We start from the raw sequence: 24,525 nt of genomic DNA, 5'->3' as shown, positions 1-24,525 counted from the left end.
AGTTATTCCAGTTCTGAAGATCAATTATTGGTAATGGATCCACTCTCCAGTCCTAGAGAATATTTCCTGGTAAAGGATCCACTCCAGCTATTGCAGTCCTGGAAAATAGCTCTTGGTAACAAACCCAATCCAGTTATTCTAGTCCTGGGTAATAATTCTAGATACTTGATCCAGTCCAGCTTTTCCAGTCTTGCAAAATAGTATATATATATATATATATATATATATATATATATATATATATATATATATAACCCAGTCCAGTTGTTCCAGTTCTCAAAAAATAGTTTTTGGTAACAGACCTCGTTTAGTTATTCCAGTCGTGGAGAATAGCTTTTTGTAACGGACCCAGTTCAATTATCCCAGTTTTGGAAAATAGTTCTCGGTAATAGATCCAGTCTAGTCGTGTCACCAGCGTAGCTTAGTTGGCTGAGGCGCTTCCCTGCCGTTCCGGTCTTGCGCTCGGGCGTGGGTTTGATTCCCGCTTGGGTTGGGTTTTTGACGAGGTTTTCCCCAAATGTAAGGCGAATGTCAGATAATTTATGACGATTCCTCGAAATCATCTTGCTAAATACCATCTCGCTATCATTAATCTCATCGACGCTAAGTAACCAAGTAGTTTATACAGCGTCGTTAAATAACCAGCTAAAAATAAATAGACCCAGTCCAGTTATTCCAGTCCTGAAAAGTAGTCTTTGGTAGCGGACTAAGTTCAGTTATTCCAGACCTAGGGAATATCTTTTTTTTAATGGATCCAGTTGATTGTTTATTGTTTAATGTGTAAGGTCATTATAATTCTTACAAACCACTGGCTCTAGTTTTTTATAACAATTTATTTAATTAAATAGTGCAAAACACATAACATTATAAAAGTAAATCTTTGCATATAGGCCTATAGACTCCATATTGAAAATAATCATACTGCGGAAAGAAAAACGTACCTATATAACCCTCAAATTAGAGAATAGGCCCTACGTATTTTAAGGTAAAGAAAAGTAAGTACGGAAAAAACGTACAATCTGGCAACCCTATGTCTCATAGTGGACAGTGAAGGAAAGGAAAACAAAATTAAAAACTATTCATTTAAATTATATATCCCAATTGTTGTTGCTTAGTCAACTGTCCAAAGACAGGTTTGAACCTCATACTCATAAGTGACGCCAATAAGGCATTACTCAGAGGCAACTAAGCCAGGAGATAATAGATTAGAGTGGCCAGTTTCTTCCCGCCCTCATTGCATACATCGCTGACTAGTAACTTATTACAATAATCAGACTTAATAGTATTATGTATAGCCTATTTATTCTCAAATATATTCAATTTCAAGCTGACTAAAATCATTATTCATCGTTCGCAGTCGTGTTTTGCTACCAGTAATTTAATATTGGTACTTTATAAAACATTTGTAAAATTCTCAGTTGTCATATTATAAAGTGAAAAAGTACAGATTGTACCAATTTATATCATATTGTATCAAAAGTGACAACACTGGATCAAATATAGATGTTACACGTAAATTCAGTTCCATTAAGGTCTATTCGCTGGACTGTGTGTAGCTTATATTTTGTGGTAATTTACGAGTGTAAGACATTCTCTCCTAATAACCATACCATCTTATTTCTTTTTTTTTTTTTTGGCTTCGATTAATAGTCAGTAATACTCAAATATTCACTGTGGAATCTATTATTTCCCATTGTTTGTCATCCTGACACATTTAGATAATCCTTAACTTTTTAAATTGTTCATATATGAAACTAATAATATGTAGTATTATTGCGATGTACCTAAGTAATATGATATGCATATATAATCACTTAGTGATTTAAGACGGCGGCCATTCCGTCGGATCCCGGCCACTTAGTCACTCGTAATGAGCGCACCTCTGCACATTAGTGTGTTGGACATTGTGTCATTGTCACACATCTGTGACACAGTGCACGAGGGTTGGCCACTAACGGGAAACTAAGAGGTGGAGCTTAAACTGAGAGGATTCAATCCGGTATCGGAATTGAAATCCGGTGTGGCTTAGTGAATAGAGCGTCAGCACGTAGAGCTGAAAACTTGGGTTCGAATCCCGGTGCCGGAGAGAATTTTTCTTCGCTCCACCGATCCTTCATCATATAATAATATGTAGGCCTACCCTTCTTCAGCTTTAAAAATAAATTGTAATTAACTTCAAACGATTTCAGGAGACTTTTAGTACCTAATCAATTCGTTTGATGATATGGTTGAAAGAGTTGAGCATACTTTCTCTGTTCTGCAACAAAATAGAAAGTATGTTGTAAATGTATTACTTTCTCTAACTGTACAATTCTTCAGTAACATTCTTCTCTGGAGAATAATTTTCTTAGTGTAATAAACATTATGAATTGCATCATGTTGCTTCCTCGTGGCAATCTTTGTGTTGTGAATTCACTCTAAAATCTCACATACTTATGCCTTTGGTAATACTAAATATCTCAATAAAATGGATAACAGTCGCCCTATGTCAGTTTTAGAAATACTTCAGTATCTCTCTTTTTTTTTAGAGTGTGTTCATCATATGGCTGATGAATTAAGTTATATTATTTAATTAATATTCCGAAAGAAATGGAAGTTCACGATACATTCAAATTACTGAGTTACAGTACTGCAACCGCGTACATTTTGAACAGAATATCAAAGTTGTAAGTTTTAATTGCGTACTTAAAAGTGCTGTGTCGATTATCACATATTCTGGAATGCTACATTTCCTTATCAGAAGATACGGCTTTCACATTCTTTTGGCAGTGTTTTCAAGCATGAAAGTCATTACATAATAAGCTAGTCGGGCCGTACTCAATAGAATTCCTCTTTCTCAAAGATAATGCACAAACGACATCGCTGGTACCTTTAGTTTCTACTTTAGTTTTACGAATTAATTGTAAATAGGCCTATCAATATGATAATGTTATGGCCTGAGATTCACAAAGCAAGTCTTGCTAAGGATACCTTATTTCGGTTCATAAAAATAGGGGACGATATTCAGCCCTGTGGACAGAAGATATGTCTCTTTCATTGCTCAAGTCGGGAGTCGAACCACGAACCGCTTGGATGGAAAACGCAAATACCATCCTCAGAACCAAGATGGCGGACCGTTGAATAATTTTGACTAGTAAATATGGTGAAGAAAATGCTAAATATTCTGAAATTTCAGTTAATCATAATTCTTTGTTTGTAAATTTTAAAATTAATTAATATTGAACTGATGATTTCTTAAACCAGGGGCCTCGCTTTATTCACTAGACTTGGTTGCCAAATAGCTTAATTAATTGTTATTTAGAGCAATTGTTATATTATTTACATTATACAAGTATCTCTAATCATGATTAGATATTAAAGAACGCCCTCTTTCCTTTTTTGCACCTAATCAGTTCACACTAACGTCAGATTTCCATGTTGAAGACAGGTTGACATTTCAAGTGGAATTTGTCGTGAAAAAAGGCATGGACAGTGGCTATTCGTAAATAAAATTTGGTATGTGCTACGGTTTCTACAATTGAAATGAAACACGATGCTATTCAAATATTCTCTCCACATTTTTTGTTCGTTTTTAGAATTAGATTCTCATTTCAAAACTTCACCAATACAATAATAACTGTACAGTTAGCAATTAAATTTCTTTTTTCATATTGCGATGATTCTAGTGACACATTAACAACATGAAAAACAACTAGAATAACCACACAATCAGAGCTTAGCATAATACCAGTTGATCGCTACAAATCATATAGCCCAACGGCACATTAATGGCTTCTAATTCATGTTAGAAACTAAGGGTGAAGGAATGAGGCTAGAGCATGCGCACAAACCAAGTTTATTTACATTTTCACGTATTAAAAGGAAAATAGCACCAAAATTGATCAAACAGTAGAATGGTAGATCTAAATAATTTGCTCTGTTATGTAGGTCGGTAAAATGTATAACATAAAATAAATTATATATGAACAAAATCATGAACATGATGGAGCAAGTGAGGACAATAGATTGTTGGGGCATATATTTCTTAGGTCACTTCCATTTTACATCTCACCATTTAACCGATTCCACATCATCGCATTCCCTTGAGGATATGCCTGCCTTTTCAACCAGCACTGTAACATATCCTTCTGCATATAGAAGATTTTCATATCTGACAAGCCACTTGAACTGAGAGGTGATTAAAATAAGAAATAAAGAGTAGGCCTATTAGGAAAGTGCAAGTGTTTTTTTTTAAGTAGAGGACAGATTGTACCAATTTATATCATATTGTATCAAAAGTGACAACACTGGATCAAATATAGATGTTACACGTAAATTCAGTTCCAATCCCTCGGCTTACCTTTTAGCATTTTCACGTAGCCTGTACAAAACTCCAATGCTTTTAGCTTAAATAGAATCGTATTTATATTGTGAAAGAGTTTGACGTACCAATGGTTTGTACCTCTAATTACCTTACGCGGCCGCTTCCTAGCCCATCGCAATGGTCTTCGAAGCCACCGTAGCCCATCGCACTGCTCAGCACTGTACTGATACCAACCCACCAGTTGGTTGCATTCTACTGCTTTTCTGCTTGCGCGCACTGGTTGTGCTTTTGCTTGGCGTATGGCATGAGTATACAATTCTCCACATAACCGACAACATACAAAATTAAATTATTTTCCACTGCTGTTGAACACAGATTTAAAAAACCGTCCCAATGGTACTGTTTCAATCTCCATTCGACTCTGTTGTTTTAAACTCTCTAGCAGCGATTTTATCCTTCACTAATTTTTCGCTAGAGAGAGATTGTATTTTAGAATGTATGCTTTCATGGCCGGTGTCTGTGATGAAGGTTTTCCGGGCTGAGATTCGTGGTCTACTGGTAAACTGGTAGACCACAGTAACTCAGCCCGAAAAATCTTCATCACAGAGACCGTATTTTCTTTGCGATGTACCAATATTTGGACTCATCTTGAAAAACAGAAATAAAAAATTAAAACGAAAACAATTAATATTAGAGGAGAAAAATTCACTCCGGCGCCGGGGATCCTTGGTTCTACGTACCAAGAGCTTAACCATTGAGCAACGCCGAAGTTCAATCCATAGCACCGGATCGAAATCCTCTCCTCCAGTGTTTTTCCATTGTGCATTCCCGAAGAAGTAAATGCCGCTATCACGTATGAGGTATTGTGTTGCGTTTACCTTAAAGGATGGTGCATTATCGTGCAGAAACCAAACATTCTGAGGATAAAGGATATTACTAGGATTTCTTAAAAACGGAAACACTTTGTTTTCTAAACGATATTCCTGAAATAGTTGCAATTCCATGATGCACCTTCTTCTTTGATAACCCACAAAAGATTGCGTACTGTCCGGGAGGCAAATGGTGGACACGTAAATTTTATTATTGATGTGGAATATATGTAAAATGAATAATTAAAGAAGTTATAATAGCCAAGTGTACTTATGTGGGTTTGCTTATACGTTAGACGCCTAGGAAAAGATTAACTTATGGCCAACTCTGTAGATGATAGATTAAACGAGTAGAAGGTGGAGTGTGTTGGTAGAATGACAGTGGGAGATGGGAGTAACCCGAGAAAAATTATCTGCGACGTTTGCTTCGTTCACAAATGTGTTCACGACGTGGCTTGAGATCGAATCCAGGCCGTCTGGATGGAAATAGAGCGTGCGGCAATTGTGTTATTCATACCTTCCAGAGGACGGTGCTGAGCGATGGGAAAAAGAGAGTTTTTCTGTCAACGTGGCGGCTGCTCCATTACGATACAGAAAAATAAATAAATTAAACATGAATATGTGGTTAAGATTTCCATAAATGTTCTCGTGCTGTAGGTTAATTAATGCTGGTGTAGATAATTACGTATCAAAATTTGCGTTGAAATAAATAACAGAAAGATAATGACAACAATAAAAATATAATTAGTCAACAGGTACAATCTTTTTGGCATTGAAAGCAATAATTCGAAATAAAAATAACACTTTTACTTACAATTTAATATACATTTTCAATTAAGGGTAACATATAAACAGAGTAAATCTTTTTGTGATGCAGCCGAAAGGAACTTCAGGTGAACTAATTGGGAAATATTGATTCATCGAGTTTTTACAGAAGGCAAGAGACAGTAGGTCCTTGGAAAGAACTGTGGGAAATCTAATATTGTAGGCGCTTAAATTTTTTGTTCGTTGAAAAAAAAATACGTGCTTATGCTGCTAAATACTGTACAAACCATTAGAGTAAGGGAAATGTTGCAGAAAAATTTTAAATTCATACTGATTTCATCTATCACCTGTCAAATGTTTGCACTTATTTCCCTAACACTGTGTATAAACTTCGAATCAACAGAAGTTACCAGAAAAATCTAAGCGGGACGGGGGAATGTTTTCTGCACACCGTTTTAATAGTATCAGCTCATTGTATTGATATTAATACTAGCAGAAAATTTTAATTAAATTACTATGATCTATATTACACTATATTGAAAGCAACACAGCACTATCTTATCGTAAATGTAAGTTACTTCAAAAACTACATATTACCATTACTCATCAATAGGGACCGTATTTTTTGGTAATAGCGTAACGCGCGAAATTTTCCACAAAACTTTCTGTGTTATCTCTGATTGAGGTTCAGGCAGTACATCTCACTTGATAATATGTGTCAGAGGAAGAAAAATTTTATTATTGTTTGCATACATTCGAAGTCTGATTGTGTAATATGTTATACTAGTCAGCGATGTATGCAATGGAGAAGATGAGGAACTGGCCACCCTACCCTATTATCTTCTGGCTTAGTTGCCTCACGAGTGATGTCTTATTGGTGTCACTTATGAGGTTCGAACCTATCTTCGGACAGTTGACTAAAAAACAACTACTTTCTTTGTTACATTTACCCTTCTAGATACCTAAAATACCATATTTAAGTAAAATGAACCCGCGAAATAACTTGTAATTGGATCATTGTGCGAAATATGGCAGTAACCACGAAATACATCCATTCTGTCACAAAAATTACGAAATATGTACCAAAATGCTGTTTAATATTGTCACAAAACTATTTGTGATTTTTATTTCGATTAATGTGTCGTTTGATAACGTCAATATTTCTGAATTTTCTCTATGGATATTGTGTACACTCACTTTTACTATCTCGATTATCGAAAAAAAATGTCGATTTCTGCAGTCGAATCCAGCAAAGATTGAAGAATGTTGTATGTAACATACAACAGTCTACCGCTGTGAAGTAACGGTTAGCATGCCTGACCATGTAACGAGCGGACCCAGGTTCAAATCCTGGTTGCGACAAGTTACCTGGTTGAGGTTTTTCCGGGGTTTTCCCCTCAACCCATTAAGAACAAATGCTGGGTAACTTCCGGCGCTGGACCCTGGACTCATATCACTGGCATTATCACCTTCATCTCAGACGCTAGATAACCATAACGGTTGATAAAGCATCGTAAAATAACCTATTAAAAATATAACATTATTCAATATTGCCGCATTATATTATGCACCGGAGGCTATATTTTCATGCGAAAAGATTTTGAAAGGGCTGAAAAAAGATCATAGCAAATTTGGTTTGAATTGTTTGCTGGCAGAATGGTTCCCTACATCTAATGTGAACAGTGAGAGGGGCTTTTCTGCGTACACGGAAATACTCACTGACTGTCGTACAAATCTTCGTATGGGCCATGTAGAAGCCATAGGTCTACTTCGTATATGTTGGTGATTCTGATAATTGATATGCATAAGAAAGAAGTAACAAAAAGTTTTATATTAAACATAACATAATACATTCAATTGACAACTTATTTCACAGAATAACAACCGAATTGACAATATTTCACGAAATACCCACCAAAATAGTGGAAGGTTTAACACCGAAATCACCCATTTTATTTGACCAAAAAATACGGTCTATAACAGACAGAGAATGTGATTCTCTTGCCCACAGTGCAGAACATATGCGTCGTTGTTTCTCCCGTCCCGTCTTCTCTTGATTCGAGGTTTGTAGGTTACTCTAATTAAAACATGGGAAGTAAACTTTATCCTTATAACATTTAGTATTGATCCATGATCCACACGTTCTTTTCGGTCCGAAACTAAACTTGTGTATCACCAACTTTAATATAACAGTTAACACAGTACTACACTTCAGTTTTGTACCAATGAATAAGGTATATAATCTCTCTGCGCTGAGACAGGAAACAAAGGAGATGGTCCTCGCACTCCGTCAACAACCCCTGACTTTCCACCCCCTGTTAGCAATTCACTCATGAAGGATATGTACGTAATGGCTAGCCTCAATGTTTCGATGCGAGATAAACGTTTTTCATACGCGAATGTTGGCACTTTCCGTCGTAGTTTGTCGAACGCTTCGTTCAAGTTGAACATTCGCCGACGCTCGCGAATGTTCGCAGCCCGACGTTGCGCCATTGTTGCCACACGCCGTCGAGGTTTCTTGTGACTTCCGCTTCCGTTCTGCGAGCCTCCACCTGTTCTCGGACCAAATCTGTAAAATATATTAGTTAGTTAGTTTGTTTGCTTGTTTGTTTGTTTGTTATAGTTAGTTAGTGTGAGCATTACAACAATGCTATAGACATACACATAGACTACAGTATTATACATACAGTATATAGATAACAACAGAAGAAACAATAGCATACAGATAAAGTATGAGTATTAAGAAACCTTGGCTCACAGAGAAAATTCTGGAGAAGATGGAGGAAAGGAGAAAAATCAACACAGAAGAAAGTAGAAGAAACTACAGAAAGCAAAACAACGAACTAAGAAGAGAAACTGACAGGCGAAGGAAGACTGGATGAAAGAAAAATGTAAAGAAATAGAGCATCTAGAGAGAACAGGAAGATAGGATTTAATGTACCGCGAAGTAAAATGTTTGGACTTCACAAATAAGAATAGGAAATACATGTGGTTAGAAGACAAAATCGGTAATGAAATAAGTGAAATACACGTAGCAGACAAATAAGGAATACTGAACAGATGGGCTAAATATGGAGAAGAACTATATGAGACAGGGAATCGTCCAGATAACTGAGCTGTAGAAGATGAAATAGCCGTACCAAAAACGAAAAGGATTTTCTTTTCTAAGTGAAGGTGTTGAACTAGCGCTGAGGCATTGTGTGGGGCAGAAGTGTGGACATTACGATAAAGTGAAGAGAAGCGACTAGAAGAATGTGGATATGAAGAAGAATGGAGTGTGTGAAATTGACAGACAGTTTAAGAAATGAAGCTGTGCTAGAAAGAGTGGGTGAAGAAAGCCCAATGCTGATACTGATCAGGAAGAGAAAATGAAATTGATTGGGGCACTAGCTAAGAAGACACTGCCTACTGAAGGATGCACTGTAAGGAATAGTGAACGGAAAAAAACGTTCAGAGCAGAAGATATCAGATGATAGACAACATTAAGATACATGGTTCTATATTTGAAGACTAAGAGGAAGGCGGAAAAATAGGAAAGATTGGAGAATGCTTGGTTTGCAGTGAAAGCCTTTCCCTTGATCAGAAAACTATAAATGAACAAATAGTAATAAAACATAATACAATAAGTAGCAATACATACAAAGCATGAAAATCAATATACAGAGAATGTAATTCAAGAAATTCGTTGATTCTGTAAAAAGGAATTTTTCTAAGCCAGTTATATAAAACACATTTGAATCTATTGGAAGTGTAGCTGAATGAGATTCACATGATAATCTATTAAACATAATAATAGCAATAGTATGTAATCAGTTCTTGTTTTAGCCAACCTTATATGTGGCTGAGAGATTAGATGAATATTCCTTACATGGTAATTGTGCACCGGTATATCGCTTCTAGCAGTGAAATCGTTAAGATTATTCTTAACATAATATATCAAATAGCTAAAAATATTTCGCTAGCCCGCACTACGAGCGTGCTAAACTAGCCCCGGCTATCGATTGGTTACTTGTACAGGATTCATATCAATTCATATCGCTAACACGGGTTTATGAATACGAAAAACGTTAGTTCGCTGATCATCCACTGGAAGCCCGCGCTAAGAATGTCTATGAATACAGCCCATACAGATTGATAACTGTTAAGATATTTTCGTTAATAAATAAAGTTTTTTAATGGAAACATTTACTATATCAGAGGTAGTATGGGAATGTTGGTTTCTAAGAAGAGAAGATGGCTCTCTCAACCTCCTCATCTTCCGTTTCTCTCTCTTTTTTTAGCATCGAGAAGCTATTTGAAATTATCTTTGCGTTATACAGCAGTGAATACATTGGAGTTTCGATTCTCATCGTCTTCGAATAACGTAGTTTTTACTAACTGTCGTTCGCTATTTAATATTTACTGGTACATATCTCCTTGATGATTAACATTCTCATATTCTTGAGCAACTAGTCTCGCGTCCGAGTGTTCGTTTCTTTGACCCTAAGAGCGTGTTCAGCTGTTAATTTAACTTTAAAAGTTGGTAAACAAACATAGCGTATCATCGTAATATGCGATTCGATCTTTATTGTATTTTGCACCGTTTATTACTTTCTGTTGAAGTTCTATAAGAAACGAAACTTATTTAATAATTCTTTTTCGCTTTGTAATAGGACGTAATTACGCATAACTTCATCTCCTCATGGGACGTCCAAGGCTTCCCTTTCCTCTTGGTGTATTGTCACGTACTATACGAACCTTAGGCTATTGATCACCTATCATTCTTGAAAATGATCGTTCCATTCAGTTCTTCCTCTATGGACCAATATAATTAATGTCTTGTATTTGACACTTGTTTCTGATATTTTCATTTTTAATCTGCCTAATTTTGTTTTTCCAATTATTTTTCTGGTTGTTTTCATTTCTATGACATTAAATACCTGTTTAGTTTTAATAGTATCAACTCTTACTTCAGTACCATTAAAATTGATCAAATCTCACTTTTATAATATGATTATACAATCTTACTTGTTAAATTCAATGTTAAATATCGTTTGGATCATATAGTATCATTAAGTAGCCGGATTTATTAAAACATTGTTACTTGGACACCCAAGTAGTTGAAGGCATTTTCCAGCTCTATAATTTGATCATCAATAGGCCTACCTGCATACGTTTGTTTGAAATTATTACCTGAAGTAAAATGAATTTAAAACTCATTTTGAGTTTGATAAGCTGTGCCTCAGTATACAAATTTATTTGTTAGAACTGTCAAACCTTATCAATATACAATATTGTGGTTGAATACACAAATGCTATTTGCACATATTAACTAATGACATACATAGTGGAGTAACGGTTAGCGCGTCTGGCCGCAAAACTAGGTGGCCCGAGTTCGATTCCCGGTCGGGGAAAGTTACCTGGTTGAGGTTTTTTCCGGGGTTTTCCCTCAACCCAATATGAGCAAATGCTGGGTAACTATCGGTGCTGGACCCCGGACTCATTTCACAGGCATTATCACCTTTACCTCATTCAGGCGCTAAATAACTTAAGATGTTGATAAAGCGTTGTAAAATAACCTATTAAAAAAAGACATACATATACACTACTGTCACCCATTATGTACACCCCTCATGTAACGTATATTCCACTGTTTGTTTAATTTCATGCAATGTATTCCGTAGGATTACCTTATTTGGTTTGAAGATGGCTCCCTCGAGCCGAAAACGTTTATATCTTAATATGTGCAAATAGCATTTGTGTATTCGACCACAATTGTAAATTGATAAGTTTTGACGGTTTTAACAAATACATTTGTATACTGAAGTAAAATGTTTCTATGTGTTCGAAAATAAATTTTTATACAGCCTGGATCCATCATCATATTATGTCAAGCAAATAATTATAGTAATGAGAAAGGAAACTGTTTTGTGTCGTAAAATATTACTAGTTTTTGTACATATCTGTAAATAAATATTACAATTTTATTACAATTATAACCATAAGCATTTTAAACTTAGAAGCTTCCTCTCTCTCTCTCTCTCTCTCTCTCTCTCTCTCTCTCTCTCTCTCTCTCTCTCTCTCTCCCTTTTTTTTTTTGCCTCACTCAGAAGTGTCTTAGTTACATGATCGTCTATCCAGTGTTATATTTCTTCTAACTTGCTGAAGGTCTCATACTTGATCTCTCTAAATAAGATTTGGTCTACCCAAAAGTCTTGATGTAATAAACCTTCGTTATGCAGAAATGTCGGAACATCTTAATCGTCTATTTTAGATTGTTATATTTAAATCAGTGTTCTTATAAGTTTTCCTTATATCTTTGTTGTTTCAGATTTTTCATAATGTGATGCTCTCATTAATTGATCCTAAAATATTCGCAGTATTTACTTTCGCATTTTATTCATTCATGGCAGATTTTCATACTCGATGCCCAGTATTTTGCACTATAAAGTTTAAGTCAAATTGGAAAATAAATATTAGGGCTATAACAAATTTAATTTAGCACGGACAGAACCTCATTCGCAATAATTTTGATTCTGAAAAAACAAACGAAAAGAGAAACTTATTGATCTATTGGTAACTGTGTCATCGGCAAAGGCAAATGATTATAGTAATTAAAAAAATGTTAACCTAGACCGGACGTGAAAAATATTACAGTAATAAAAAGTGTCCGTTGACCATTTGTTTGTGTGTATATTAATCTTCGCTTTAGGTCACTCGTGTGTAACAAATGGATTTTATAACAAGCAATTCAAATTCTATAACAATGAAGCTTTCTTCATCGCTTTTGATGACATCTGGCTAGGCCTCCGAGTTACTGGAGCTCGACAAATTTGCAAGTAAAAGTATATAAAAAAAAAGGCTCTATATAATAATTAACTTCTCCTAAGCATAGAAATCTCAGAACATACTGGGCTGCTCAATAGCAAATTTCATTTATCTATTCATCTCTTGCAAGAAACAAAATTGAAAATAAATCATTAGAATAGATTTCGAGTTCGCCTCCATTGGTGACACTAATTTTTATTATTAAAATTCACATAGCCGTTAGCATAAATGAAATGATTGCAAATTTTGCCGTGCTGCTTTTCTTGAATAGTTCCACTTTGTAGTTTTATGCTTTCAAACGACTTTTAGGTCTGCGTGTAAACATTAAACATACGCTTTTGTTGTTAAGTCATGGTTATAAATGTACTGAGCTGTTAAAATACACTTGTTAGTCCATGAATGTTAATTTTAGAAATACAGATAATTTCAGAGAGCCAACTTGCGCACGTAAGTTAATGTCGCCATACTTATACGTGCTATACATCGTTGCAAAACATAAAAGTAATTTTCTTCAGGAAAAAAAAAATTAACAACAAAATATTGTTTAAAAAATTACAGTAATATGCGCACAAATGCAAAACGTAGACCTACTCATTCACAGGTCTACGGCGTCTTTGAACGTGATATTTAAATGTTATGAATTATGCGTTTTTACTAAATTGGTATTGAAATTATATTAGGTCTATTATTATTATTATTATTATTATTATTATTATTATTATTATTATTATTATTATTGGGAACGTCCACCGTCAGTAGTGTGACACAATTTTTATTATTGTATGAAATTTAGCAAGTTATTTCTTATTAATCTCATTTACCAAATGTATGTATATACTCTTTGAGAACTTGCAAAGTCATGTACAAAATTTTGTTAACAACAGTCGAACTTAATTAATCCTACCTCAATTTTTTTACACGTCAGTAGTGTGACAATTTTTAGACTGGTGTGAAGTAGCAGAAAACAATTTGATATGTTACTGCAAAATTGAAAATGATGGACTAATTACAGTGATTGATGACACAAATATGAGTCTTTCAATGTATCTTGCATAATCTTTTGTTTAATTAACTACAACTATTTTAATTATAAAAAGTATTTTAGAATATAATGTGCGTCAGTAGTGTGACGTCAGTAGTGTGACTTCCAATTGCATTTTCTATTTGATGTGTAAGACAAGTGTTCTTACAACCAGGGACACACTCTTCTTTACTTGTGATGAACTGGACGCTTTCTCCGGCTCTTACGGACTTCAGGGCGAAGATACTCTTCCAATTCACTGGAGTTCTGCGGAAAATATTTATATTTGATCTTATAGGCTGACACAGCAATAACATGTTGAATTTTTTGCGTCCTCATAATAGGTAGGGTATTTTCCCAAGCTTTACCCAGTTTCTGCGTCACAGAATTTATTTCCTCACTCTTAACATGAAGCACATTTACTTTGAGTGAGCTACAGGCTCGAGCAAATGTTTCAGCATCTCGCACGGTTACCTTGCTGGCTCTACCCAAGTTCCAAACCTTTCGTTTCACTACAGTACCAATACCATCAACGGCACCTTTGCCGTGTGACGTGGCAAAGAATGTCCAAGTCAGATTGGACAGATTTAACTGTTCTTTGAGAAGAGTAATGTTGGAAAAGTTATATTTGCACTTGAGTTGTCCAGCACACCCATCAGAAAATACGTTAACATTCTTCATCGCTTCATTTTTCTTTTGATGGTCACAGGCAGGTATTTGTATGAAGTCTTTAATGAATGCTCCAAATCCTGACAGGACACTTGAAATCTTCTCATGAAGATTAGAGAAATTCTCATGATAGCGGCATACACACATTATGTGGCATATCCCTGTATGGTTTCACATGTGGAGGGCGGAAAGAGGCAAATTTGCTACGACCAACTGTCTTGTTTGAATATTTCTGCAGAAAAGATTATGGACTTCCGTAATTGGATAGAGAAGGTGTCGTCGTGCTGTTGTGATGAATCTTTGTTATGAGACACCCTTCAGACTTGGATCAACACGACTGATCTCATCATTTACATAAAATTCTGTAATGAGATTAGTTACATCATCAGAAAGTCTTTCCCTCTTAATAGCTAATACTTTATTTTCTAATGGAACACCGTATTTTGGGGCTAATTTTACAACCGTAGCCCTCTGCTTCCTTGGAGACCGAGGCATATTTCTATCAACTTTCTTGAATGCCTTTCCCAGTGCAGATTGTGAAACGTCACTACTATCCTCGAGTAATTCTTTATTTTATTTTTTTATTTTTCCGTTTTTCTCTTTTTTTTCTCACTCTCTTAAACTAGTACGTACACAACAGCCGTGCCCGAGGCGGGACTCGAACCCACAACCCTTCGGAACAAGCGATAGAGACATGCCGTGCCCCTACCGCTTGAGCCATCTGGGCCGGCTATTCAATTTGTCTTTGACTCTTCTGCTTCCTAATCGCAGCCTTAGATTTTCTTATGTTCCATTCCTGGATAGTTTCTGTCGATTTTCTCTTCTCTCTATAACGCTTATCAATGGCAGCTCTATGGCGTTTGTAGTCTTCATCACTCTTATTTTTTTTCTGCATATGCCCTTTGTCTCTCAGCTCCAGTTTTAGTCATTCTAGAACTTTAAAAATAATAAAAAGATGAAGTAAAAATATTTAAATTAATCTACAATAACCTAAGTTGCTTGTAAAGTTAGGTTAAGTATGGATTCAAACTGAGGTACTTTACTAATATAATACAATATTTACTATTTGTTATTAGGCTAGTAGACTCAATAGAGCAATTTTTCAGATGATATAGCACTGAATACACTTCAAACAGCAGCAGCGTCAGTAGTGTGACCAATGTTTGGACTTATTAAAAAAAAAAACGACGTTGCTAGCGAAACAACTTTTTGCACCACCTATGGACAACTCAATAAACTAGCATTTCTTAAAATTTCCAGTAAATTGCACCAGTAATAATCTTATAACGGAAACTTTTAAAATATTTTGTCAGTAGTGTGACATGAAGACAACCTTTTTGAAAATTAAAAATATTGGTTTTTCCTTATAGTGTACTTACATAAAAGGATGATATTTTTTAAATAGAAGATAGAGTGGATATCTTGGTGCCTAAAAATTATGTGTGCCTCGCTTATTAGTCTTCTGAACATAACGTGAAATAATATTATGAATTGTCATATTGCTAGGTATTGGACCATGTCATATTTCTTATAATGTAGTGTCCAATACATTCTTAAAATGAAGAAAATTGATATGTAGCCTAAAAATAGTAATTTCAAGCTTTCATTTGATATATAATACGTAGACGAAAATATATTTTTATTTTTTTCATTTTTGGACATTTTCTCATGGACGTTCCCTATTATTCTTATTATTATTATTATCATTATAAAAATTTTGTAAAGTATGTAGCTTAATTTCACGTTTAGTACATTTTAAGTCCACACCTGTGGAATAACGGTTAGCGCGTCTAGCCGCGAAACGAGGTGGCCCGGGTTCGATTCCCGGTCGGGGCAAGTTACCTGGTTGAGGTTTTTTCCGGGTTTTCCCTCAACCCATTACGAGCAAATGCTGGGTAACTTTCGGTGCTGGATCCCGGACTCATTTCACCGACATTATTACCTTCATCTCATTCGGACGCTAAATAACCTAACATGTTGATAAAGCGTCGTAAAATAACCTACAAAAATAAAAAGTACATTTAAGTGTTTGTAAAGTCATAAAATTAATAATATATTCTCCTACATTTACATTCATCTGAAAATTGTACATTACACGGTATTATAAATTAATATAACGGAATTATAAACAAATCTGTGCGTAATACATATTTAGTAATGCAGAATTTTTTAAATTTGAACTAATGTTTTTACCTTCTTTATTTTTCTTCCGATAACATGGTCTTTGTCTTGCTTGCATTTATCTTCGTTCCATACAGCTCACAGCTATCATTTACTCCATTAGCATATGCCTTAGCATCATCTCATTTTCTACTAACAACGCCATATTATTATCAGAAAATCTTATGCGTTTTAATCTTGTTCCTCCTATCATGCCTCCCATGTTCTGAAAACAGTTCTTCACTAAATCATGCAAGTAGATTTTGAGCAAGGTAGGTGATAAAGGGCATCCTTGTATTCTTCTCTCTATTTCCCTTACCTCTGACATTTTTTCTCCTATCCTGACTTTGACTCGTTGTTTCATATAAAGATTACTGAAAAGTCTCCTCTCTTTCCAGTGTTCTTCAGGGATAGGAACTATAGGCAGTAATACTGTATATCATACGCAATACGATAAAGGAACTGAATTCATCACATATTCATTTTGAATGAGGTCTCGCCCACCTCATTGAATACTACACGGCTACTATGAAGTAGTCAATATGTATTATTACTATTTAATACGAGAAAAATTCGTACCGGCACCGGGAATCGAACCCAAGACCTCTCAGCTCTGCGCGCTGAGCGCTCTTTCCAACTGAGCTATGCCGGGACACGATCCACGGCGCCGGCCGAATCCCTCTCGTAATGCTTTTACGGCCTTACTAACTGCATTTGAGACGATACAAGTCATATATGCAGGAGCGCATATTTAAATGACTTTGTGGCCATATTCAACATCAGTTCGTGACAACTGCTAACAGTTAATACATCACATATTCATTTTGTATGAGGTCTCGCCCAGCGCAGAGCTGAGAGGTCCTGGGTTCGATTCCCGGTGCCGGTACGAATTTTTCTCGTATTAAATAGTAATAATACATATTTGCTACTTCATAGTAACCGTGTAGTATTCTATGAGGTGGGCGAGACCTCATACAAAATGAATATGTGATGTATTAATTAACTGTTAGCAGTTGTCACGAACTGATGTTGAATATGGCCACAAAGTCATTCAAATATGCGCTCCTGCATATATGACTTGTATCGTCTCAAGTGCAGGTAGTAAGGCCGTAAAAACATTACGAGAGGGGTTCGGCCGGCGCCGTGGATCGTGTCCCGGCATAGCTCAGTTGGAAAGAGCGCTCAGCGCGCAGAGCTGAGAGGTCCTGGGTTCGATTCCCGGTGCCGGTACGAATTTTTCTCGTATTAAATAGTAATAAGGAACTGAATTGTTACGAAACACGTACATCGTATAGTAGCCTATCTGCATTATCTTCTTGGCGCATTTTTATTTATTTCACACATATACGCATCTTGTATGTGCACAATCAATAAGTCATATTATTAAACCGAATTTATGAGCTATGAAGTTAGAAATGTGAGTGTGACTGCCTTCGTTATTGACGTATCTTTTTTTATTAACATCAACGTTATTCGAAACTCACCGCACTTTAGCTCTTCGCGACTTCGTGCTACTGTAGCTATATTGAAGGTAAACAGTCAATGTACCTAAAACATAGTGGTTTGTATGTTTCGAATCAGTCAGACCAAACACAGTGACGACACATTATTTCGAAACACTGACTCACTATCCAACATTAGGACTGAGTGAACCGCAGAGTACAACCAGAAAAAAAAATGAGATAAAGGAATGAAAATTGATATACCTCTGTTGGATCATGCACTGAGCCCTTGTGTGCCCGTTGTTGTTGTGGGGCGCAGCGGACCAGAGTTCGCTTGCAAAGCCGAGAAGTTCGGGATGGGAGCCGTGGTAGCCCAGAGCAGTCCCTGGCCCGTGGTGCTGATCCCACAGCGAAGAATAGGGTGTCAGGTCCCCGTACCCCGGCACCCCTATGTCCGTCGTCCCGAGTGGCTGCGAAACAAAATAGAAACCTCATTCATTTGACATTGTATAGTCGTGGACATTTTCTCTCCCAGAAACTACATACTCATGCTGAATAAAGTAACAACGGTTCGCCTTCCATGAGTTACTAAACATTACCAAGAGTTGTGTCCTTCAGTTCATGACAGACATACGTAAATGTGGCAAAGCTATATGACTAAAACTCAGTGTGTTTTCATTTGCGGCCTACAGTAATAACTTTTTATAGCTCAGAACGGGAAGAAATAACTGGTTTTTGGATATTATGTGTCCGGGAGTATAAGGGGATATATAAAAGGTGCAGCGTTGGCTCTTCACATCAAAAACTGCTGAATCCAAGTGAATATTTTGATGGGCAAAGACAAAGTTCGAGACAGATTTGCGCAGCCTTTTTCTTTTTTCCTTGGAGGGGGAGATCGAAGTTCTTCTTAAGGTCCTGAAAGAACGAATTTACTTAGAGTTGAACCCATTCATGAGGAACTAATGCAAGAGATTTCTAACACGAGGGCACTAGTTCGTTTAGGGCCCAAACTGGACACCATATACCTCGTTATGTGAGGATGAATATGAATTTGATAATGACGGAAAAATGAATTCGAAGACCAGCCGCCTAGAAGTTTCCGAACATTTGGTCTTGAGTGGTTGAGGGGAAAACCAAAAAGTCTCAGTCAGACAACCATGTCTCATCCGGAATTTGAAATTAGTACTGGTCCTTTGAGAGGGAGAGAGATGATGAGTGAACTTCTGCGTGTGGGCTTGCAGCACTGAAGGTACCACAGAGATAGTACAATGAGTTCTCTAGCAGTCACATGATTGAAACGCCAACTCCGGCCAGGAAATGACTCTTGGGCTGGACTTTCCCAACCCAACCAGTCAATCGTTGTGATAATGACAGAAAATGAGTATCTGGCTGTCATCTTCCTATTATGCCACCGAGGCTTGTACATCACTCTGTATCATATTTAACGTCGAACGTTTAAAGGCTGGTCCACAATAAACCGGGAACGGAAACGACAACGAGATCGAGAACGGAAAAATTCTTAAAATAAATGTATTTAAATGTGAGCATTCACAATTAGGAGAAGCTTGCCGGAGCTCGGGAACGGAAACGTGAGAGTTGGCCAAGTTTTAACTTTGCCGTTCTCGTTTCCGATCACAGGCTTCTATATTCTTTCTGTTGTCATGAAGCTGTTTGGTCGTCGTATATTTTGTAGCAATGAGGCCGTGATATAATTTTTTCTTCGTGTATCGTTTCTAACTAACTCAGAAATCCAGTAGAATCACTTTCAATATAGGCCTATGCTTCATGAAGATTATATGTGACCAGGTTACCACGTGAATTGAATTCTTACATAGGGAAAATTAGGGTCTGCTGGACAGTCGGGCATGTTGGACACTTTGTACTTTAACGTGTTACCTCGCCACTTGTGGGCACCACATTCTGCTGGAAGTCAATGACGGAAGTAGCCACGAGTGGGGCTACTTCCGTCATTGACTTCTAGCAGAAAGTGGTGCCCACAAGTGGCGAGGTAACACGTTAAAGTACAAAGTGTCCAACATGCCCGACTGTCCAACAGACCCTAATTTACCCTATTCTGTGTCATAAATATTGAAGTTGTTTAACCTATGTTTTTGTTGGCTGGCTTGTAGCCATGAGAGTTGGTCAAGTATATACACAGTTAATATCATAATGCGTAATATAGACTTTACTTATCGTTATTAATATACATATCGATATGCATAGCCGTTTTCGTTCTAGGTTTATTATGAATCAAAAATTTTCACGTTCATGTTCTTCGCTCCCTGTTCTCGTTGGGGTTTATTGTGGACCAGCCTTTAGTGGGCACTTTTTCGCGAAAATGTCCGTTATCATTTCTGTAATACTCTACCTGCAACCCGCAACATTTCATTGCTCCTTATCTGCAGCGGGGCGATGCGATCCGTTAAGTACAGGCCTAATCGTAAAAATAAATGGTGTATGAATATCATTGTAAGGATTCTACGAATCTCTTACCTTTTTTTATGAGATGAATTAACATTTTACGAAAAGAGGAAAAAGAGAGGATAAAATAGAGTATGTTTATGGAATTAAATTTGTAAAACTGAAGAAAACGGGAGAACATTAGAAGACATCCTCAGAAATCGAACCAGATTTCGTGGAACAATAAGTCCACGCTGAAGTGCTGAACTACAAGAGGGTTTTTTCACGTGTTTGTCATGACTAGGAAAAGGAAGTTCATGCATTTGCATATTTTTTCTCTATCTTTGTGTGAATATGCTGAAAGATTATCTACATGAATCACAAATTTCTGAATACAATGATATTACTTTTATTGTGCATAAAAGTGCATATTTTGCCTTTATTTATAAAAGCATCATATTTTAACATTTATTCAGGGAAACTGCATATTATGTATGTTTGTCTTTCCCTCATTTTTAAAAGTGTGTAACCTCGTAAACACGACTAATTTATGTTTATGAATTTTGAACGTAACGATGACGCCCTCATAGGGAGCCTCTCAAGTTGGCAATTGGTATTCCTTTACTGCAATCTTTAGCAGATTTCGATGGAACAATATCCAGTTTAACATCAGTTCCAGGAAATGTAGGAGATAAAGTGAACGAGAAAACAGCAAATATTCTTTCCAAAAACCCTGGTTATTATCAACTTAAAGAAATTCAAGATATTCTCGAACAAAAAACACCCCAAAAACGAACAAAATTTTCCATAGAACAGCTCACAGCTTTTGTGCAAGCCCCTCTTACTTCTTGTGACGTAGAACGAATTTTTTGCGCACAAAGCTATGCTGAGAAACAACAGGCGAAGAATAACAGAAAACATAGGTCACTGCTTAGTTGTGAACTGTAACAGCATAAATGGAGCATTCAGCCTATACCTTATTATTCTGTTAAAATAATCTCAGACTGATAACGCATATTTTATAGCATATATATCTATTTTATGGCATAAATGCATACATATTCTTCACGTTTGTAGGACATGAACTTCCTTTCCCTGGTCATGACGCATTTTCACCATATTTTATCTATTAATCATTGACATTCTAGTGCAGCGGTGGCGAAAATGTAATCGTGCGCCGAGCCACTGTGTAACCTGCAACGTGCATAGCACCTATGAATGGAGGCGGACACCCGAAGGGGAAGTGAAGCAACTGTCTGACTTATTAACGGATTTTCATTTTCCTTACGTCAAGCACTTAAATATAATTTTATACATTACAAGGCTACAAACTAATGTTTAGTACGTGTAACGAAGAAAGAAATGAACAATAAATGAACAATATCACAACCTAAAATTAATTGTCTTCAGAATGTCTCTGCGATAAAGTTTCAAAATCAAGAATTATGTCACTTACTGCCAGTCGTAGTTGATCACGAAGGTATTTGTCTGTCAGTCGTGATCTAAATTTGGTTTTTACTATTTTAATTGTTGAAAATAATTTTTCACAAACGTACGTTGTAGCGAACATGGCTTCAACAGAGCTAGCGAAAGAACGAAGCTTCGGATATTTATTTTTTGCCAAAGATTTGAAAGTTCAACATTTGTCAAGTCCTTACATCTAGCTTTCATTTGACATCACATAGTAAATCAGTGAGTTCAAATTGAAGAGCTAACCGCATTATTAGTACATCTGTTGAAAAAGGGTCGACGTACAGAGTTGATGATGATGATGATGATGATGATAACACTTAACCTTTTAATGTTTCATCAGTAACATGTAGTATAATGCCGTTGTATGTTATACAACCGTTTTCCTCGTAATATTTGTGAACAAATCTTACATGTAATATTCTCATCATATTGACAGCAAAAAAATGCGTCCTCCTATCCTACTTGGAAATTTCGTACATGGTTTCGAGAGAGACATATGCCACTCGCAGGTCAGAGACAAATACAAATGGAACGGAGTTTGACTCCAGTGAGGGAGAGGGTGGGGGTTGGCGAAGGTTAGAAGTAAGCGAAATGCACTGCGAGCCACAATGTCTCGCGAGTCACGTTCTCGCCACGGCTGTTCTAGTGTAATGTACTATCACCACCCATAGTAGGCCTACACTACGAACAAAGTTTATGACAGCGACGTCTTCCAGACATTTTCGGCGCAATGATCCTAAAGTGGAATTTTGTATTGGAAATCATAACACACGCTGTTGAATAAAAGGGTCATCAAAAGGCCGGAGCTCATCCCCGACAACATCTTGTAAGATCTGAGGTGAACAAATGGCCTGTAGAGCTCTTCAGATATTTATTTTCTCCTGTTGTTCTAATTCCATGACTACTCCACTATCGTCATACCTGTATCTCATTGTTCAAGAATATCTATAGCAGTTATATGTGAGAACTAGAAGATGAATTTTGGGCTTCTAATCCCATTTTGAGGTCTACGTTTTGAAACTATTTGTCTATCATTAGGTAACTTGTCCAGTATCTGAAATGTCGCCTACACTGTTGTGTCCATGTCTATAGTTAGTCCATAATCAGGTTAGGATCCAACAGAGAAGGCGACCTTTCAGGTAGTGCACAATGTTACCCTAATAATAGAATCTGTAAGATAACCTATTACATCTAAACTCAAGAATGGAGTCGCTTGTGAGAATTTACTCGTACATTGCTCTCAAGTCTGTGAACAGCGACCAATTTCCTTGTCAAAAGGTGTACATCTACTATCGATTTATCACGTGTAGGTCTCGCAAGCAGGAAGTACCGACAACAGGAATGCGAACGAAACAATTCGATAAGGAAGAGCGAGCGACAGAAAACGTCACGAGATAACTTGAATGATATTCAAGAGTACAGTCGGAAGAGAAACGACATCTATAGAATTATTCTTGCATTGTGATAGTTATAGACATCCAACAAGGAAAACTCAGTGCGCAGAAACCAGCGGGCGTGACTGCCTCGCGCAAAGGACGTATGCTCCTGTTCCCAGCATGCTCTCACGCCTACTGCGAGGAGTCCGAGCTGAGTTTTGCTTGTAGGATACCTTATACATTACGGTTTTAGTTTTAGTTCCACTGCATGTGAATACGTGTCTTGTTGCAAGTGCGTTTAATTTATTATGTATTGATGGAGCGTTCCCCTCGCAGAGTATCATTATTTTATTCGTAAACATAACGTTGCGCGTTTAATTCGCTTCGAATTTTCCTCTTGCTACGCTCTTCATTTCCACAGGCGATGTCATCTGTTCATCTTCTTGGAAGAGGCAGTACTTCCATCTGCCCGCATCTCTCGCTCCCTCGGCGTGCCTACATACACACGTCGAAACAGACAGTAACGCCACCACTGTTTTTCGGTAATCGTTCCTTGCGCGAACTATAATACATCTCACTTGACGATATGTGTCATAGGAGGAACAATTTATTGTTTGTATACTGATGAAATCTGATTACTGTAATATGTTACTAGTCAGAAATGTATGCAAAGGAGAGGGAAAGGAATTGGCCACCATACCCCATTATTTCCTGGCTTAGTTGCCTTATGAGTGATGCCTTATTGGTGTCACTTATGAAGTTCAAACCTATCTTCGGAGAGTTGACTAAACAAAATATGTGAATTAAACAACCATGCACTCTATGAAAGGTGTTGCAGTTTGGTAGACAATTATAAAACGATAGGAATGACCTTTAAAAAAGTACTACATGTCTTATTGCTGGCGATATCCATCATTATCGAAAAATATAATCAAGAACAAGCTTCACATGCGATTCTCTTATCAAGAGAACCAACAGAGATACGTAACTCAAAGAACATTGCATCATGCTGTTTAATTATTATCCAGGTCACTATGATACATGAAGCATTATTTATAAACTTTTAACTTGAACCAACTGTATTGGGACAACCTTTGTTTACGTTTTCGTGGCGCTACTGTGGAAATGATGAGACGGTATATACGACTAGCACAATTCTTTGGAAAGAGCTACAGTATATTATATCCTTGACAATAGCTCTTGAGAAGGGATTCAACAGATATGTCTCCCCTTTTCTCCC

General features: G+C 36.7%; 2 protein-coding genes across 2 annotated transcripts in view; one reads left to right on the top strand and one right to left on the bottom strand.

Moving 5' to 3' along the window:
* The window catches only part of LOC138715162 (putative transmembrane ascorbate-dependent reductase CYB561 homolog), a 112,850-nt gene that overhangs the window by 8,644 nt on the left and 79,681 nt on the right, over nucleotides 1-24,525 (top strand). The gene's annotated exons all lie outside the window — the stretch shown is intronic.
* LOC138715646 (protein Fer3-like) overlaps nucleotides 5,931-24,525 on the bottom strand; it is a 43,184-nt gene continuing 24,589 nt past the window's right edge. The window contains exons 2-3 of the mRNA XM_069848719.1: nucleotides 18,301-18,506; nucleotides 5,931-8,506 (exon numbers count right to left, since the gene is read on the bottom strand). Of these exons, the coding sequence (XP_069704820.1) occupies nucleotides 8,149-8,506; nucleotides 18,301-18,506 (564 nt within the window). The 3' untranslated portion in view covers nucleotides 5,931-8,148. The remainder of the gene's footprint in view (nucleotides 8,507-18,300; nucleotides 18,507-24,525) is intronic.

The sequence above is a fragment of the Periplaneta americana genome, chromosome 15 (assembly GCF_040183065.1).
Source record: "Periplaneta americana isolate PAMFEO1 chromosome 15, P.americana_PAMFEO1_priV1, whole genome shotgun sequence".
Lineage (NCBI taxonomy): Eukaryota > Metazoa > Arthropoda > Insecta > Blattodea > Blattidae > Periplaneta > Periplaneta americana.
Note: the sequence above shows the minus strand (reverse complement) of the source record. Positions and strands in the feature narration are given on the sequence as shown.